Source organism: Myotis myotis, unplaced genomic scaffold (genome assembly GCF_014108235.1).
Source record: "Myotis myotis isolate mMyoMyo1 unplaced genomic scaffold, mMyoMyo1.p scaffold_m19_p_5, whole genome shotgun sequence".
NCBI lineage: Eukaryota > Metazoa > Chordata > Mammalia > Chiroptera > Vespertilionidae > Myotis > Myotis myotis.
In genome coordinates, this window is record NW_023416357.1 from 25,317,305 (window position 1) to 25,336,612 (window position 19,308).

Genomic DNA, 19,308 nt, shown 5'->3' on the forward strand with positions numbered 1-19,308 from the left:
ATGCTCTTACCGGAAGAAAAAACAAGCTTTGCGCACGCAGAATCGCTGCCTGATTATTTGAGGCAGAAAGACTTGTGTTTGATGTATTGGTAGTTGGAGGGACTGTTTCTTCTGGGTCACTCAGGAAAAACTGCAAAGAAAATGTTTGTTTTTCAATGAATTAGTGCAAAGGAGATGGGAGGGTTAGTAGGCGGTGCTGTTTATTGGTGCCTGTGTGTCACCCGCAGTCAGCAGGACTATGTGGGCAACCAGCACCCATGCTTCAGATGCCAGTAGCTCCATCCGCTTTTCAAACTGTGAGAATTTCTACGGAATAAATAAGTGACTATTCATTGTTGTGCTATGCACTTAATAGTGAAGTATAGAACTGCAGGATTGATGTTAAAGAACACACAAGCACCTCTGTTAAATATTATATTAAAACTGTCTCAGGTAGAATTACATTTGAGGTGACATCACCACGCATACAGACACCCAGCTCCCTGTCCTGAAATGAAAGCCTTTGGAATGTGTTTGCAGCCTCTTCACCATCTTGCTTCAAACATTAAATGAGTCAACGGAGTTTATGAGTTTTTGATTTAAGAAAAAAAATTAATTTTATGAGCAAAATGCAATAACTGGTATCAACATCTTATCTATTACTTGTGAATGCTTGGCAGCTCAGGGTTACAGGGGATTAAAATTCAGAGGATGCATAGTCTTAGCACTGTTGGAAAAAGGATCCTATTTTCTTTTTAAAGATAATTCTGAGAAAATGATACTAGATACAGTGTTTCTACCCATGATATCATTTGGTAAAATCAAAATGCTGATTTGAAAACTCAAATGTTGTAGATTTCTTTATTTACTACCAAAGAATTTGTCAAAAATGTCACAACCCAGCGTTGAACTACAAATGTTCTAATTCTTTGGGAAAACTTATGACAGAAAAAAAGTTTGAACAGCAAAGGTAAACATTGGGCTTCAAAATGTTACAAATTTATATTTGACAGATCCCAAATAAAATTTATTTAAATACCAAAGAATAAAAAAAATAAAAAATAGAAGGAGGTAGTTTAGCTTGTAGGTTACTAGTCTCAAGGACCTGGGATCTTGAAATTATTAACAAAAATATCTTGATTATATCACTCTATAGAGGAGAAAATAAATTCTTGCTGTACAATGGGTAGAAATACATCCTGTGAAAACGCAGTCTTTCAAGGAGGCTCTACCATAAACATGATGGTTTAAATTTGAAAACCAATAGAGAAATTCAATAGAGAACTTCAATCACTATACCTAACAATGCTCCATTAAGCCCCTTTTGCACACGCTCTCTCTAGTATTTATTAACTACCCCCAAATCAAGAAACTCTTCATTGTGTCTATATGACATCACACTGCAATTTTGAGTCAATTTCCCCAGTCTGTCTTCTTAGTCACTTTAAAATAACAAACTCATGTCATCCTACATATAGCTAGGCAAATCCTCAATTGTTATTAATCCCACGTTTCTCTCCATTCCAGGTTAAACTACCACAATGTTCTCCACAGAATGAATTTCTAGTAATCATAATTATTTGAGGAACTCCTCTCTAGATCAATTTTAACATTCATCAAACTTTGTCATCATTAGGAAAATAATATCTTCATCCTGGACAAGATGTCCTAATAAAGGGCCTATGAACACTACATATTTTTACCTTCACTTCCAAATTTTACAATTTTCAGAAAATTTAAAACCTCTCAGAATTATGTTTTCCAAGCAATATTAAATTATGAACATGCAATGTAATATTGTTTTATGCCTGATGACATCATTGTGCTTTGCTTGTCATTTGGTTGGAATTAGAAGTCTGGTTAGACTACCAGTTGACTAAGGCTAATCCTGGGCTAGGTGGTTCATAAAGCTGTTATTGATTGCATTCTCTGGGAAGTTTCTCAGAAGAGATTGCAAAATGACGTGGGAAGTCACAGGATGACACTGTCAAAATGTCAGAAAAAAATGGCAGAGGATTTGAGCTTCTCATACAGGTTAAGCCAGCTGGAACTAAAATGGAACAAAACACACAGGTCACTGGCAGTTTGATGAAACTCTGTATTTGATAAAAATCTGGATAACTGTTTCCTCCACTTTTTATTGGGGTGTATGGTGTTACATAGATGAGTATCAGGTGTTTAAAATATCCTGTTAACACCTCACAGTTCATTTTCAATACAACTGACCTGGGTGTTTTGTCATTTATATCACTGTGTGTTGAGATTTTAAAAGCCAGCCCCTCTGAGACACCGTTCCTAACGACCCCCTAAGTGCTGTTAAAATGCAGGTGCCATGTCCCCGGATATGAGTGAGTGACCTGGGAGCCCACTTCCTTTGCATGTCACCTCACTCATGCTCAGTTCCGATTGGCCAGTGTCTGAATCTGCATCAGCACCACTGGGCGACGAGCATGACCCAGAGTAGTCACATCACCTTACAGTGTGGCTGGGGACAGGACCCTGCGTCTGCTTCGTGTAGTCCTAATTCAAGAAGGCGCGGATCCGTGTAGCTGGACAACATTCCCTATAAATCTGCAGCTGTGACGAAAGCCAGCCCTCGTACGAACAAACTCCTCCCCTTCTGTGATCAGTAAGCTCCATAGTTATTCTCTAGTAAGAGAAAAATTAGTTCCTTTCTGTACCAAATGTCTGCTTTCATAGTGTTTTATGATGATTCTTTGAAATAAATATATGAGGAGCTCAGATGGAGAAGAACCACCCATTTCAGGGCCCCAGGTATCAAGGAAAATGCTGTTTCTCCTGCATGGATGGGGACAGCACCTGCTTGGGTGGTTCTGACTTCCTTTCCCTCTCCACTGGGCAGAGAAAAAGTACTCTTGTTTATTCCTCGCCCCACAGCTTGGGCTGCCACAGAAGGGAGCTCAGTATGGGTAGCAAAACCTTATTTCCGTTCTCTCTCACACATCATCCAACATAGTTTTAGCATGTCTTCTAAAAACTTCTCTATCTCACTTGGCAATAAGTTCCTTTCTTTGTGAGGAAAAAGTGGCTCTGGAAGACATATTTCTGGTACTGAAGATGTATCTCTTCTCTCCAAAGGGATCATAGTTACTGTGAAACCGATCTCCCAAATGCTCAGCTCATCAAACATTTAGACATTGACTGAACTGCCTGTCAATCATTACTACTTATCCTTTGTGAAATACAATTAGCTTCTAAAACTGATTTGTTTCCCACGTAGATTCTGTCATCAAAAAATTAGGTGATCTATCTTGATTTTATAAGGTCAAACTGGGTTTTACCAAAATAAATGGTTGCTTTCTGGAAGGGTTGTGTGCTTACCTGTTCATTCACTCATTCTTTTATTCAGTAACTATTAAGTAGCCCCCCTTACATGGGAGGCACTTTTCTAGGTGTGTGATGGTATGTTAAAGGTCTTGTTCTCATAACTTGTATGGGCAGCCAATGGAGAAGGTCAACTCTCAGGAAGTGTGTTTTATGGGCTCTGTGCCCGCCCAGGTGAGCGAACACACTCTTGGGGGATAAGAATGCTGAATGATAAGGGGATTGTGGCAATCACCCCTTGCAGAGTGAACACCATGTGTCTGTTAGAATTACTGAGACCTCTAGCTAGTGGGCCCTGTGGTCGTAGTGTTCTGTCCCAGTCCCTCCTGGTGGAGTTTACTAGTAATTCTGACCCAGCTGTCTCCTGCAGTTTTATTTCCAAAACTCCCCTTGGAGCTCGTTGGTCGCTCTCCTGGAACTGGGAGCAGCGGGGCTAATGCCCACTTGCATGCTACCAAGTGGAGCATGAGGACGTTTTAGGAAACACACTCATGTTTCTATAGGCTCTCACTCCTCCCTGCCCTCGGCCTTTCTGTTCTTCCTTCCCTGCGATGCTTTCACACCCTTGCAATAACCATAACGTTGTCTGTGCATAAAGCTTAAGTATCCTAATGGCTACTAATACATAAGCAGACAGGCTCTAGGAAATACCTCTTGTCTCAGTCTTGAGTCCCTCATCTCACGTTCCCCACCCAGTGCTCTGAGGACAGCTCTGGAGCCACCATCTCAATCCCCTTGGGTCCTCTCACAGAAAGCCTGTAGGTCTGGGCTCCTCATAAGCACATGCCTCAGGTTGTCTGACTACTTAGGTCCTTGCATTTTAAAGTCCCGCTAAAGCAGGGTAGTTCTAGAGGGAATTACTGGAGGTCCCGACATGGCACAGTTTTCCAGTTGTCTGCCAGTCAGTTTGGATCAAGCTCTTGTTGGAAATAAATGATGTTATGGTCCAGGTATGCCTGAGACCTAGAAGACAAGGCCCCAACCCTTGGGGGAAGTCTCATGATGCCTGCAGTAGGAAGATAGGCCTCAGCTGCTGTGTATGTTCAGGAGGAGGGGAGAAGAGCTTAGTGCCACTCACTTATTTTATAGAGGAGTTCCCAGGATGGTGGAGTTCCCAAGGTGAACTTGACACATCAAGAAAATCCACATAGGAACAAAGATCAAGGGCCAGGAGGTCGTGGGGGAAACTGAGGCTGTGTGGGCTTGACTGCTGAGCCCTCTCCTCACAGGCACCATTAGTTCTAACTGCCTACAGGGGCAAAGCCTCTTCCATGGGCTGATCTCCAAGACTATGCAGGGGGCAGAAGTCACACCTATCACTAACCCGTGACTGGGGAGGCCCACATTAGGTCTGGACCTCATGTCCTTTCTCAGGGGAGCTCCCAGACAGAGTTGGGGGGCATATGGTCAGGTGAGGTGTGGAGAGCTAGCATGCCTGTCCTATAGTTGACCATGTGGAGAAAATACAGGAATCTGAACACGTAGGAATCCATACACCCACCTCCTGATAGCACTGGAAGTAGGCAGAAGAGGGCGAGCTATGGCGTCTCTCTGACACCCCCTTTGCAGGTGTCCTTAAGATCAACTTCGAAGCACATGAAGAGGCTATTCTGACCTTGTGGCTGGCACCCCAGTCCATCTGGCTTCCAGTTAGCATCACCCTCATTGAGATCTCCAGGTGTGTGTCAGGAGAAGCTATTGGCTCTGTAGTATAATGTTGAGAATTGAGCCCAAGTCAACCTTCAAGATCCTTATCTATTTCTTCAGCTTTATATTCTACTACTTCTTAATACAAATGGCTGCCCTATTTCTAGTCCTAGATGGCAAATGTCTTCCCTCCTTCTCACCTCTCATGCACCATCTCACAAACTCCTTCTACCCATCCTTTATAATTCAGTCCAGCAGGCCCTGCTGTCCCTTCCCCTTGTCTCCTCTTTACACACCTCTGTGGCCCTCAGACTCTTTACAGCTGGTTTACCTGCTGCCCGTCTCCTAGGCTCCACTATGAATGTCTGGAATGCAGAGAACTCTCTTTGGCTGCTGAGCATCTAGCAATGTATCAGGCACATATTTATGCTCAATGAATATTTTTGGTTGAATGAATGCTGTCTCATTTATGAAAACTATGTCTTATCGTGTAATACATAAACTCTATCTTCTCAACCGGATTTTATGCTTCTGAAAGGCGAGGACTGTACCTCACAAGACCCTGCAGTTCCAATAACTAGCAAAGCATCCAACATTTGAAATACATTATGCTTTATGGTTAATGATGGTGACGTCAGGATAATGATAAGGATGTGTCTCAACGTGCACTGATTACCCACCTGCCTATTTTAAGAATATAGCAGTCATGATTATATCACTATAGTAAGAGCCACCATTGGTTAAATATTTACTAAATGCCTGGTACCATCCTAAGTGTGGTAGAAACATCAGCTCATGTACCCTACAACCACCTTGGCAGTGAAGTGTCAGTTCTCATTTTTGAAAAATGGAAATGCAACCCGTGGAACTTTAAGAAAACTCTCCAAAATCACACAGCTGATAAGGTGGGAGCTGATGTTTGAAATTAGTCCTTTTAAACTCCAGAGCACGACGCCTCAGCCACTGCACTTTCCTTAATTTGATGGTTCTGTTACTCCTCAGTGATTATCTGCTGACATTTAGTGTCATTTCCATACCCGAGAGCCCCACAGAGCAAGAAGTTGGGAACTGCTGGGAGAAGCCCTTCTCTCTGTGGCTCTAACAGAGAGCATCCTTTTTCCTACAGAGGCTGCTGTTGCTGTGGTTGGATGTTGAACTTAATAGGCAGTGATTGGTGCTGCCAAAGCAGCTACAAGCAAGGTTTGAAAATCCCACCAAGACAAGCCCTGGAAGCAAAGCAGTCCCTGCCTGGTAGGAGCTATGACTCACCATGTTGAACACGGCCATGGTTAAAATGATGGCCGTGGTGATGACCGTGAGGGAGATCCGTGGCCAGGGGCGGTTCGCGATGATGCCTGATGACTTTAAAAGCCACAGGAGAGAGGCAGATGCCTTTTTGCTGCATTGCTAGGAAGAGAGAGAAAGAAATAAAGAAAAAGCATTGCTATTTTATGTATTCTCTCAAGTTTATTAATGATATTTAAAACCACAAGATGCACCAATATTCTTCCAAGAGTAGACAAGTAGGCTCTGTCCCTCTGCTGGGGGCTCAGACCAGATTACACACCTTGTTACGTTATGTTGGCATCACTGTTACAAAGTAAGAATAGATTAATTAAATGTTTATAATAAATGTAAGTTGCGACTATCTGTCCTTTAAAATAGACCTAAAATTATATTTAAAAAAAATCTGGTAAAGAAACAAATATGTCAGTTAATTAAACCATTCTGTGGGATGTGTTGGGGCTCAGATCACAGCTATGATGAAGCAGTTGTCATAAATTTAGCCAATTTATGTAGAAAACAGACCAACATGTAGCTAATCATAGAAATACAACTGTCAAATACTACTAAGTTAATACAATGGTAAAACTGGTGTGACCTCCATAAAACTCAAGCAGAGAATACTCCTTGACAGCTATAATAAACAGCACCTTTATTTCTCTACATCTTTCACATCTTCTTTCTGCTTTATTCTCTCTCTCTCTCTCTCTCTCTCTCTCTATATATATATATATATATATATATATAAATATATATATATACACACATATATGCATATGTACATATATATTTCTTAAAAACATAAGCATTGCAATATGTTAAATGCCATTGTAAGAATTAAATGAGATTCTATAATAAAAAGTGAGAGATAGATAGGTGAGCTTAAAGAACAAGCCCAGCAGCCCAGCATCACACCCCCATTGCTGTGAGACGTTCTGCAAGTTAATTTTCTCCCAGGTCCTTCTCTGATTTCTCCTAGAGCAGCCGTGGGCAAACTACGGCCCATGGGCCAGATCCGGCCCGTTTGAAATGAATAAAACTAAAAAAAAAAAAGACCGTACCCTTTTATGTAATGATGTTTACTTTGAATTTATATTCGTTCACACAAACACTCCATCCATGCTTTTGTTCCGGCCCTCCGGTCCAGTTTAAGAACCCATTGTGGCCCTCGAGTCAAAAAGTTTGCCCACCCCTGTCCTAGAGCCTGTCTGGAAGCATGAGCTGCCCTGCACTCCAGGGGCTGCCAGCAGCCGAATCTCTGGCTGGTGGCAGAAGGCACACACAGTGGGGCTCTGGAGGGCATTTTCCCACCAGCAACAGGGGAGGAGCCAGATTTGTACCTCAGGCTTCTGAAGAGCAGGATTTGGTGGTGGCATTAAATATGTCATCCAATAAGATGCACTTTCATGCTGTGAACATGCAGTGTCCCGGAGGGTCACAGAGCTGGAGGACACCCACCCGAGGATGCTTCCATCATTATCATTTAATGCATGCTACTTTTAATAATTTACTACCACAGACCCTAATCAGATTTATATTCTGGAGGAGAAGCTATAACAAAGTGTAAAAAGCAGAGATTCAATAAAATGTCGTAGCCATCTATTAGAAGATGATGGCATTTGGTTTGATTTTGGTAAATTAATATGTATCTGCATCTTAATCAACTAGAATTAGTGTTTTTGTTTAAGAAAGAATTGTTAAAATCAGTGATTTTGGGCCTATACACAGAAGTTATCAAAAAATTTGATAATAAATATGTTTAAGGGCAGAAATGCAAAATTGTATTACTCTAGGAAAAATTTAAAGCCAGCTCAGATTCCATATCACTCTTAGGTAAAATATTATCTAGTTATTGCACAGACTTATTTTTGAAATTAAATTACTTTGTTTAAATTTTAGAATTATATATGATGATAATCTTGCCAAATGAGCTAATAGGAATATGTTATACTTTGAGCAGAGATTAGTTGCTTACTGAGACAGATGTGGGCAGACACACGTGAAATTGTTTCTGCTCCTGCAACATGCTGGGCAGAATTACAAATCGGGGTCCACGTGTGCCTACTGAACATGTGGCAGGGTGTCCGGGAACACCTTCATGCTCCTATTTACCCCTAGAAAGAAAACACTTGGGGCACCTCACTAAAGACCATGGGTATGGCACGCACTGGGTTCAGGATAATGAATTTAGGATGTAGTAGGTTCAATTCAGTCTCCTGTTCAGTCTTCATGTATGCCTCAAAGTACCCCCAAGCAAGCATTTTTAAACTTATGAGAAATATTCATTGCTCTCAAGGTCAGGGAGGCAGGCAGCCACCCCAGTCTTTTCACTCCTGTGACCGAGTTCAGGCAGAGTGAATAGAACTGAAATATAAAGATTGGTAAGCATTGCTGGTGGCAAGGACAAAGAAACAGAAGATAAGAGATGAGTACGCTGAACTATAGGGACATTTGGGGAAGAAGAGGAGGGAGATAAAGATTATGGAAGCAGAAGGAACCAATAATGAAGAAAAGTGGAGAAAAAAAGACCAAGATCTTAAAATAGAAAAGATCTGACTAAGGAAAAATGGGAACATTGATTCGATTTGAAGTCCTGAATAAAAATTACAATTGGATCTTGACATGGTCATTCACTTCAGTTTATTCTGTTTTGGGTTAAGTATTCAAATAAAGTCCTGGGTGCAAAAATAAGTTTATCAAAATTTATACCATCCTAATGAAACATCCTATATAATAAAAGGCTAATATGCAAATAGACTAAATGGCGGAACAACCGAACAACTGGTCGCTATGATGTGCGCTGACCACCGGGGGCGTGCGTGGAACATGGCGGGCATCAGCCGCTGCGGGATGGTGGAGCAGGAGAGCGGGAGCGCCAGACCAAGGTGGGGCGCCAGTCGCTGTCATCGGGGTGAGCCTCTGGTGGTTACTGAAAATTCTTTGCTCCCGCATGCCTAGGTCCTGCCCAGTGCTTGCACCTGTTGCTGGCACTGGAGCCGCCGCTTGCACCCACTGTCAGCGCCGGCCACACTTGCACCCACAGCTAGTGCTATAGTTGCCACTTGCACCCACTGCTGGTGCCCGATGCTGGTCCCGATTGCTCAGCGCCATCAGTGGGTGTAAGCATCAGCTGCTGGCCCCGATAGTCCCTCACGGCTTCTCCACCTCCCCCTGCTTCTGAGGGGCGATTGGGGCCGGCAGCCACCACTCACATCCACTGATGGTGCTGGCCCCACTTGCACCCGCTGCTGGAGCCGAACCCAATTGCTCTGCGCCATCAGTGGGTGCGAGTGGGGCTGGCACTATCAGTGTGTGGGAGCAGCAGCAGCGGGAGTGGGGCTGCTAGCAGAGAGGGGACCGGGGGCCACGTGGGAGGGTCCGGATGGGGGCACGGAGGTTGGACCAAGACCCAGCCGTATGCACACTGAAGCCTTGCGGCCCACAGTTCCTTTAAAGGTGCACAGATTCATGCACTGGGCCCCTAGTAAATAATAATCTCTCAAAGAACATTTCAGCATTTATTCAGAAGATGCTACTTATGGAAATGAGCCCAGGTTAGTCACTCTAGTTGATCTTTGGCTTAATTACTGGCATAATTTTACCCAACTCTGTTTCCTCCCTCTCCTGATCATCAGTGGGTCTCACTGTATCCTGTGTTTGCCTCTTACTTACAGTGAGCTCCCTGTGGGCCTTCTAGCAATGCTCTTGGTTGTCAATGCCATACCCACTGACAAATTTGGTATTAGTACTAAATGTAGTGGGATATGTAAAGGAAAAATAATATAAATTTATATGAAAACCCTATCATAGAGATGGTGCTGGGGAAAATGAGCAGTGTGGTTTGCTAGAAAGAGTATAGGGTGAATGTCAATGTTCTTCATTCAGTAAAGGCAAAATATTCTCCACAGAAAAATACAATAAAGTGTTCATGCACTGTATTTGGGTTAAAAAAATATTCCCACCAAAAATGTTTCCCTTCCTTTCTTCTTATTTTTATTTTTTAATGTTTTGCACTGGAAACAATTGGTAGTCTCTCACTCTAAAATACCATATAATTTGATGCAGTAATTATAAAAGCTTTTGCAGTTTCATTAGTGTCCATTTAAAAAAATAAAATTAAGTACCTGGAAATAAGTAGATGCTTATATCAAGTGAAGTTTTAATTCAGAACAACATTCAGAAAAATTATAACTATGTCATAGTGGCTGAGTAACAAGCTTGCATTATTAGAAACACAAAACTTATCTTAAAATCTTGCCTGACAAATATGGTGAAATTTATCAGATAAACATGTACTTTTGTGTATTTGTCTAGAGGAACACCTTCTTTGGCATTTAGTTGGCCAAGGACTGTAGTTTTGAATGGCAGCGATAATTATTTGTAACAGTTAATGTCACAGAGACTGCCATGTGTGCTTTGATTACTTAACTGTACTTGAATTTCTTTCAGAAAGGATGCTTTATTTCAATCAATCATATTTTCCAAAATCAACCTGTTTCTTTTGTACTTCCTGAGTGAGCCACATTCCTCCGTCATTCACCCACTTCGTGGCACTCACAGCCTGTCCACATCGCATTGTCTTTGATGAAATGCTTATCTCTGGCCACAGGAAGAGCTGGTTGAGAGCAGTGACCACATCACCCGGTCTTTGTGCTCCCACAGGCAGCACAGTGTTCAGCGGCTAGTAGAAACTCAATAGATGATTACTCAATATATTCATTGTCTTCATGATGAACCCTAAAGGAAATTCCCAAGGGCCAGCAACAAAGAAGCAGCTCAGTACTAGTGAAACAGTGTCCTGGGACTGAACACAGGGAGGAAGATGTTGCCTTGGGTCTGCAAATGGTGGGCAGCTGGAACCAAGACCCCTGAATAAAACCAGCGGCCTCAAAAGGCTGTTCCCTCCATGTAAACAAGTCTAGAAGAACTCCATGAATTGGTTGAGGGAAGCACTAATAAACTTTAATGACAAATTCAAACTCTAAATGGAGGTGTTGGGTTTGAAATTACATGATCTGCTTCATAATGAGAATTTCAAGTTGAGAGGTTGTTAATCAGTTCAAAAACCAGAAGAAGTCTTCGGGGCTGTGGCAGAAGAAAGAACAACACTGCTTATAAATGACGCCTGGTGCACATTTGTGCAGGGCGGGGGTGGTAGGGGAGGGTCTCTCAGCCTGGCCTGTACCCTCTCACAGTCTGGGACCCCTGAGCCGTTTACCAGCCATGAGCCCAGCTTCTGGCTGAGTAGTGCTCCCCTTGTGGAACCACACTGACCACCAGGGGGCAGCTCTCGCATTGAGCATTTTCCCTCTGGTGGTAAGTGCCCGTCATAGCAATCAGTGGTTCTGCCATTTGGTCAATTTGCGTATTAGCCTTTTATTATATAGGAGACTTTACATTACTGGGTGCAGAGCATGTCCCAGTTGTGGGGAAGCCATTTCCACTGAACATGACCTCACAATAAAAAAAAATTACAGACTACCTAAGACAATGGACCTCACAAGAAATACTCAACAGACATAAGAGATTATGGAATTAGCACAAGAAGATCTGTAGATATTATACCAATCCGAAATAGCCTATAAAATAAGATTGAAGGAATAAGGATGAGTTAGAGTCTTTAATAAATGAGCAGTTAAGAGAAAATAATAGATATTTTTAAAAAATGAGCCTTATAGACTCTCTGGAGATTAAAATGTGGATATTGACATTAAAAACTCAAGAGAGTTATTCTAAAGAGGATAAGATGTCTGTGAGGAATTACACATAAAACTGCACAGAAAGGCGAAGAGATGAAAAATATAAAAAAGACACTGATGCACGGAAGCTACAATACAAAGTTTCAACATACTTGTAATGAATGTTTGAGAAAAACAGGACAGAAAGACTGGGAAAGAGGAAAAATACAAGGAGGCATGGGCGAACATTTTGAGGGCCTGGACAGAATATGAGCTCTGTGGTCGAGGCGACACACTGAGTCGCAAACAGGAAAAATAAAAGTAGACCTACACTTTAACAAAAGAAATCTATTGCCCATGATAGACAAATAATAAATACTACAAAAACAACCAGAAAGAAAAGACATATTATCTACCAAGGAACAGCCACTAGACTGTAGCTTTCTCCTGAGCATATTATTGTCCAGGAAAATACAGACTCATGTTTTCAAATTGTTATAAAAACTATCAAAACAGATGATTTTCCAAGACAAAAGGTAAGTGGATATTTTATGCACAGGCTGTCTCTGAAAGGATTAGAGAAGGAAGGAGTAATCCTTTGAGAATATGGATACCGAGTCCTGGAGGAAGGAACGATATTCATGGAGAATGGTGAGAAATCGGCAAACAACAAGAATAAATAACGAATAAAACCAGTTTAAATTTAGAAAAATTTAAACAGTACTCTTTGTCTTTCTGTGTTATTTTATGGATTAGTTTTTCAGCTCTTATCACTCCTTCAGTATAACTATTGAAGTTTTTTTAAAACAATTTAATTCCTTCATTGTTTAAAGTATTACATATGTTTCCTTTTCCCCCCATTGACCTCTCCCCGGCCACTTCTACCCCCCAGCATATGCCCTCACCCTCCTACTGTCTGTGTCCATTGGTTATGCTTCTATTGAGTTTTTAATTTCAAGAAGATGAAAGATGGAAAAGAAGGATTAGATTTAGAGACTTAGTGCTTAGTCCCTGTATTCTTCAACAAGAAGATGGAGATAGTAATAGACTCTGCGAGTCATGTGCACAGTTACATGTTTTAAGTTAATCACCAAAAGAAAATAGAATTTATAATTTCCAAGTTGCTAGAGGGACTATAGGAGAATAAATAAATCCAATTGGTTCAAGAGAAGGCAGGAAAGGATAAAAAAGAAGTAGAAACAAAGAAGATACATGAGGGATGAAAAAAAAAAGCAAAATGAGTTTGTAGCAGTAATTATAATACACTGAAGTGTATGACACTCGTCAGGTAACAGAGGGGGATTTTGGGTCTGAGCCAGTAACATAAAGCTGCATGTTGCTTATCACATGTACAACTAAAACCTGCATAAGGACAAGGACAAGCTGAAAAAAAAGATGGAAAAGGGACACTTTCTCTTGGAAAATACGAACCAAGAGAAAGCTGGTAGTTATATTGACATTAGAGAAAATAGACTTGAAGGAAAAACACTCCCGTGGGGCAGAAAGCTCTCCTACCAGCCGGTGTGTGACCGACTTTTCTTCCCCAGGAGACCTCGTACTTGTGCTTTCATCTCTGCCTGCAGCAAGGTCGGAGGCTGGCATCACATTATCTCCGCTGTACAAAGCACAAGACGACCACGTCGAGAGGAAAAGGTCTTCTGACATTTTCTAACATTTTCATTTGGTGTATCTGGCGTACTTGTTCTAAAAGGTGCTTTGGTGTTGTTTCCGTGTGTGTGTGTGTGTGTGTGTGTGTGTGTGTGTGTGTGTGTGTTTTTGGTAGTATTTTTCATTACAATCACTGTGCTCTATTTGTTACCGAGATGTAAGCCCACTTCATGTAGTTTAGAAAGTTAAACCTGGCAGAAAATGTACACATTATTATTATTACTACTATAACAGTTTTTTTTTTTTATTGCTGATTGTAATGAAAATGTGAACTTGAATCTCTTATTCTATGTCTTCGTTTCTTGGATAAAATGGATTGTTTTACCAAATAATATATATGAAAACCCTTTGAAGGGCTCATATATGTGAAAATGTTTTGCAAAGTATTAATATTAAGGGTACTTTCTTACTAGAATATTTTAGAGTCTACATATATTTGTAAGTTAACATTTTATTTCCATTTTACCATAAGTCTTTTAATGGAGTTATACTTTCCCCAGAATCCAGTTTTAAATCAAATGGGACATCTGAAAAAATGTATTTTAGTAAATTAGACTAGAGGAGGAGAATACAAATGAGGTTCTATGTGAGGTTATCTTGACTTACGAATGTAACTGGAGGCCAGGTGCACAAATTTGTGCACCAGTGGGGTCCCTAGGCCTGGCCTGCAGGATTGGGCCGAAACTGGCTTTCTGACATTCCCCGAGGAGTCTTGGATTGCGAGAGGATGCAGGCCAGGCTGAGGGACCCCACTGGTGCACTATCGGGGCTGGGGAGGGAGAAGGGAGGGCTCCATGGCATGTCCAGCAAGATCACCTACCACTCAGAGCGTCTGCCCCCTGGTGGTCAGTGCATGTCATAATGAGCGGTTAAGTGGCCTTAGCATATCATTAGCACATTATGCTTTGATTGGTTGAACGGACGACTGGATGACTGGCCATTTAGCATATTAGGCTTTTATTATATAGGATTTTTATCAACGGGTGCTCAGCAGTCAACACAAGGCACCCTCAGTACTGTGCTGGCCAGTGACCATGAACATAGACATCACTGTCTAGTGCTGGGCACTTGACTTGTTTGTTGGCGACTCCACATATAGACTGGCCCCCTGGAACCTGTCTCCAATTAATTTTAAGAATTCTCAGGCTAGATTCAGATTCTGGCTCTAACACCTACTTGTTGTACATTGCAGGGCAAGTTTGTAGCAAATGCAAGGTTCTGTCTCATTAACTGTAGAATGTGTGTTTCTTCTAAGGCAGCAGTTCTCAACCTGTGGGTCGCGACCTCTTTGGCGGTTAAACGACTCTTTCACAGGGGTTGCCTAAGACTATCCTGCATATCAGATATTTACATTACGATTCATAACAGTAGCAACATTACAGTTATGAAGTAGCAATGAAAAAATAATTTTATGGTTGGGTCATAACATGAGGAACTGTATTGAAAGGGCCAGAAGGTTAAGAACCACTGTTAAAGAATTTTAACCGAGGGTAGGAAACCTTTGCAGATCTTATAATTAACACACTGATAATTATGAGCCTGCTTCAGTCTCCATTTCCATCCTCAAGAGATCTGCTCACAACTCCTTCTGCATTATTTTCCATGGGGGGAAACTTCTGAATGATCAGAATAGGAAACTCACTGAAGCCCATGGCACCCCAGAGTCCTGGGTTCTGTTTCAGCTCTCGAGCTTACAACTCTGAAATGCCAACCAGCCTCTGCCATTGGAAGCTAAGTACCTCTGGAGGCACTGATGCCAAGGCGCCTAATGAGATATGACATGAGGGGACTCCAGGGTGATGGGCCAGGATGTCCCTAGCCAACAGCCTGCCAGAATTAGGAGCAGGGATGCAGCGATGGTGAGCTGAATTCAGAGCTGCCAGCAAGGAAGAACTGAGGGTGTGTGAGGACATGGTGGTACATTTTCTGAGCAGTGGTGCCAGGAGGTTGCATTTGGGTGCAACCCAACATTCCTTCAAGCTAACTGATATTAAATATTTATCTTGTGGTTCAAGTGCCTAAAGTACGATAATGAACAAAACAGGGCTGACGCAAACTCACTGAGGATCATTTCATCTAAAATAATACAAATAAGAACACCAAAGAGGAAGCCCAGTCAGCAGGCACTGGGAAAGCTGGCCGTGGGCTCCACAGGGCTGGGTTAGGAAGGTGAGAGGATCATTTCCAACTGAGGAGTCAGCCGGAAGCATGTCGGAGTCAAGGAATCATGGCGCATGTAAGGAGGAGTTCCAAGGCAGCAAGATGGGGCCACTGTCACCATTGCTCTCTCATTCACACATTCTTGTACACACAGAACCTGATCCTTGCAAGGATGTCTTGAGAAAAGATTAACATGGGCTCTCAGGGGCCCCTGGGAATGATGGCATTGGTGAGACAAGGAGATGCTACACAGAGCCTGCTGGGGGATGGGAGGAAGGAAGATAGAAATGATAGGAGTCCAGCAGCAGGGACTTAGCACATGCTATTCAACACAGTTCCGTGGTCGGCATTCTGCTGGGTTCACTGGGAGAGAGGAAGCAAGTGTAGGAAACAATTCTTGTTATAAGGAACCTGCTATATATCAGGGGAGAAAGCAGTCACACTCACAAAAAGGGGGTCAAATGAGCTGCCATGTAATCAAGTGCCAAATTATGTGGTACAGACCCTAAGTCTCAGGAGCTCAAAAAAGGACACCTCACAAGGGCCGGGCAGTTTCTGAAAAGTTTTCTAGGAAGGCCAGCAAGCGTAGAGGGCACCCGCATGGGCAAGAGCTGAGGAGTGGGCCACGGGGGCCGGGCAGGGGAGCATGGCTGCCTTAGCCCCTAAGGCAGGGGTGAGGGTGGGGGGCAGTCTGGGCTTCTCACTGCAATACTGACACTAACAAATACATTTCCTGAAAAATTTTTTCAGAATGTGTCACTGAATGAACACCTGTGTGATTTTTTAATCAACGGGAAAAAATTGCATTTCATTAGCACTCTTACTTTTTTGCCCATTTTGATGTTTCTCCACTGGTTTTAAAAAAACCAAACCCAGTCATACAATGACCAATCAATTTTATTTACTTGCCGTGTATGTTTTGTGTAACAGAGGGTAACAAAGGTAAAGCTCTTGGTGGAAAAATATCAGTCAGGCTCACCTTTTATCAACCTCCTTTATATGAAAGTATTTTACTTTAATTCTTCACACAGAGAATTTAATATCAATATTAGTATGAATACTGCCTTTGGCATTTACGTTTCCAGAAAGTTAACATAAGTTAATAGAAGGTGAGTCTGGGTTATTAAGTACTTTTTCATAAACTCAGTATTTAATCCTTAATTAAATGCACAGCATAATAAAACCTCATACAATTTGGTAGTTTTCAGGAGGCTAGGGAATGGGCAGTTAGGATGTAGCAATGTATTCTCCAAGATCACCAAGGAGTATTTGTGCTATGCATAGATTTTGCTTGAATTTGGAGGGTAGACTAGAAAGCCTCCTTAGATTGGCTGTGCATTAATGTTTGATGTTTACAGTTAAAAAAATCCTTACAGAATCACATAAATAGTAAAAGGAACCTCTTATTGGAATGAGAAGAATTCCTTTTTGAATTTTACCAGGATTACCTCTGGATCAAGGATTCCAGCTGGCCACTGGGGGGAGACTCATTCACGGATCCTACTGATTCAAGTTTAGAAAGACCAAGCTGTCTTTAAGTCTTCCTGACCATTTTGTCAAAATACAGGCTCTTCTTGTGAGGCCGAGGCAGGCACCAGTTCATCTGCAGCCTTGAAATTTTTCTTTGAGACAACGAAGAGTTAAAAAGAACCCCTGAGCATCAGGTGTGTGGGTGTCAAGGTCTGAAAAGCACCCCCAGGAACTGGAGGAAGCAGGCATTGTGTGTGTGGGCTCTCTCTCCATCGCCCTGAAGGACCACAGGGCGGTACAGGAGGAATCAAGAGCCGTGAAAAGTTCCATGGTGAGGATGGATCATACTGAGGCTGAGAGCGGAGACTTTTTATGAGAGCAGAGCATTCCCACACAGACAGCAAAGTTGCTCTGCAGATTCATTTTTCAGCCTCCAGCCCTGTGTTCCTTTTTTACAGAAACTTAGTGGGAAGGAAAAAAAAATGAACCTGAAACCCTAAATATACACTATGATCCCACAACTGGATGCCTTGGACTAGAAAATGACAACTATGGCTCCTGAGGCAAAATGATATAAGGTGCTTTACAATGAGGTTTGGATTTCAAAAGAAGCACAAATGAGAGTTCCTGTTCTAAACACTTGAGAAATGGGCTTCCACATCCTTCTGGAGGCCAGGAAGACAGAGGGTGGAGCCAAATGCTTTCCACCTAAGGAAAATCTGAATGTAGAAAATCAGGCTTCTTTGTGTATGAAGCATTTTAGAACTTGACAAGGATTCCCACGGGTCAATATTTACCCAGTCCTATCTTCTCTACAACCTATGGTACCTTCAGGGGATTTTCAAGAGATGCTGTGTGCATGCCAGGAAATCAGAAACCATAGTCTCACTTGTGGGAGAGTTTCCAATCCAATTTAAATAATCTAAACTATGATCCAGCAAATAGAAACCCACACACATTTGTAAAGGTACAAGGCAGAGGAGGACGACATGGAGACAGAGACCTGCTTTGGAATCTTTTTTTTTCAACACAGACTAGAATACAATGGACACCCGGGGCTCCAAACCATTAAGAGGTCATTCTGTCACTATACTGATGTTGCTGGAGGTAATACTACAATATGTTTTTAAAAAGCAAAATGACATTACAATGATGAAACACATGAAAAGAGTAAAACCAGGTAGAATGAGAAAAGTGCTCTCCTAGAAGCCATATCCTATGGGTGTAGCACAACCTTGAGAAGTGACCAGGAGCCCTGCACACTCTAGGTCTGCTTCCTTGGTTGTGTCATCTACTTGCTCTTGACAAAGTCTAATTGGAAGAAATCATGACTTCAGAAATATGAAAAATATGAAATTTCCTTAACCTCACACATCTCATAAAATGCATTCATTCATTGGCAGATATTTTAAGGATTATTCCTATTTATTTTGTGTAACAAACTATTTGTGACATTAAAATTTTGGTTAACAAAAATAAGGGAAGTGGCCTCTCCTCTTTCAACCCATCTCCAGTGAACAAAATGGAACATCAGCTCTCTTTTGTGACTTCTATCCCATTGCTGGCCTTCTTAGGATACTCTCATTGCTTTAGAGCAGCGGTTCTCAACCTGTGGGTCGCGACCCCTTTGGGGGTCGAACGACCCTTTCACAGGGGTTGCCTAAGACCATCGGAAAACACATATATAATTACATATTGTTTTTGTGATTAATCACTATGCTTTAATTATGTTCAATTTGTAACAATGAAATTGGGGGTCACCACAACATGAGGAACTGTATTAAAGGGTTGCGGCATTAGGAAGGTTGAGAACCACTGCTTTAGACTCAAGTAGATTTACTTTTTATATCCAGAACTAGCATTTAAACCATAAGAGCTTGCAATGATTGCCTTAAGTTAAAAAACTAAAAAATATTTTTACATTTGCCATTTTGATGTTCTAAGATTTTATACCTGGAAAGTTGATATAAAAGATATATTTGGTTTGAGTTTTAATTCTCCTGTATACTCAAAGTCTCCCATTATACTTATATAGTCACAGTTATAAATACTCTGAAAATGTTGAGAATATGATAAA

General features: G+C 41.7%; 1 protein-coding gene across 9 annotated transcripts in view; it reads right to left on the bottom strand.

Annotated features, from left to right (window-relative positions):
* Nucleotides 1-19,308, bottom strand: part of ADCY2 (adenylate cyclase 2) — a 283,437-nt gene that overhangs the window by 40,552 nt on the left and 223,577 nt on the right. For all 9 annotated transcript variants that reach the window (XM_036309124.1, XM_036309130.1, XM_036309126.1 and 6 more), the window contains exons 16-17: nt 6,241-6,378; nt 11-130 (exon numbers count right to left, since the gene is read on the bottom strand). In XM_036309124.1, coding sequence (XP_036165017.1) covers nt 11-130; nt 6,241-6,378 — 258 coding nt within the window. The remainder of the gene's footprint in view (nt 1-10; nt 131-6,240; nt 6,379-19,308) is intronic.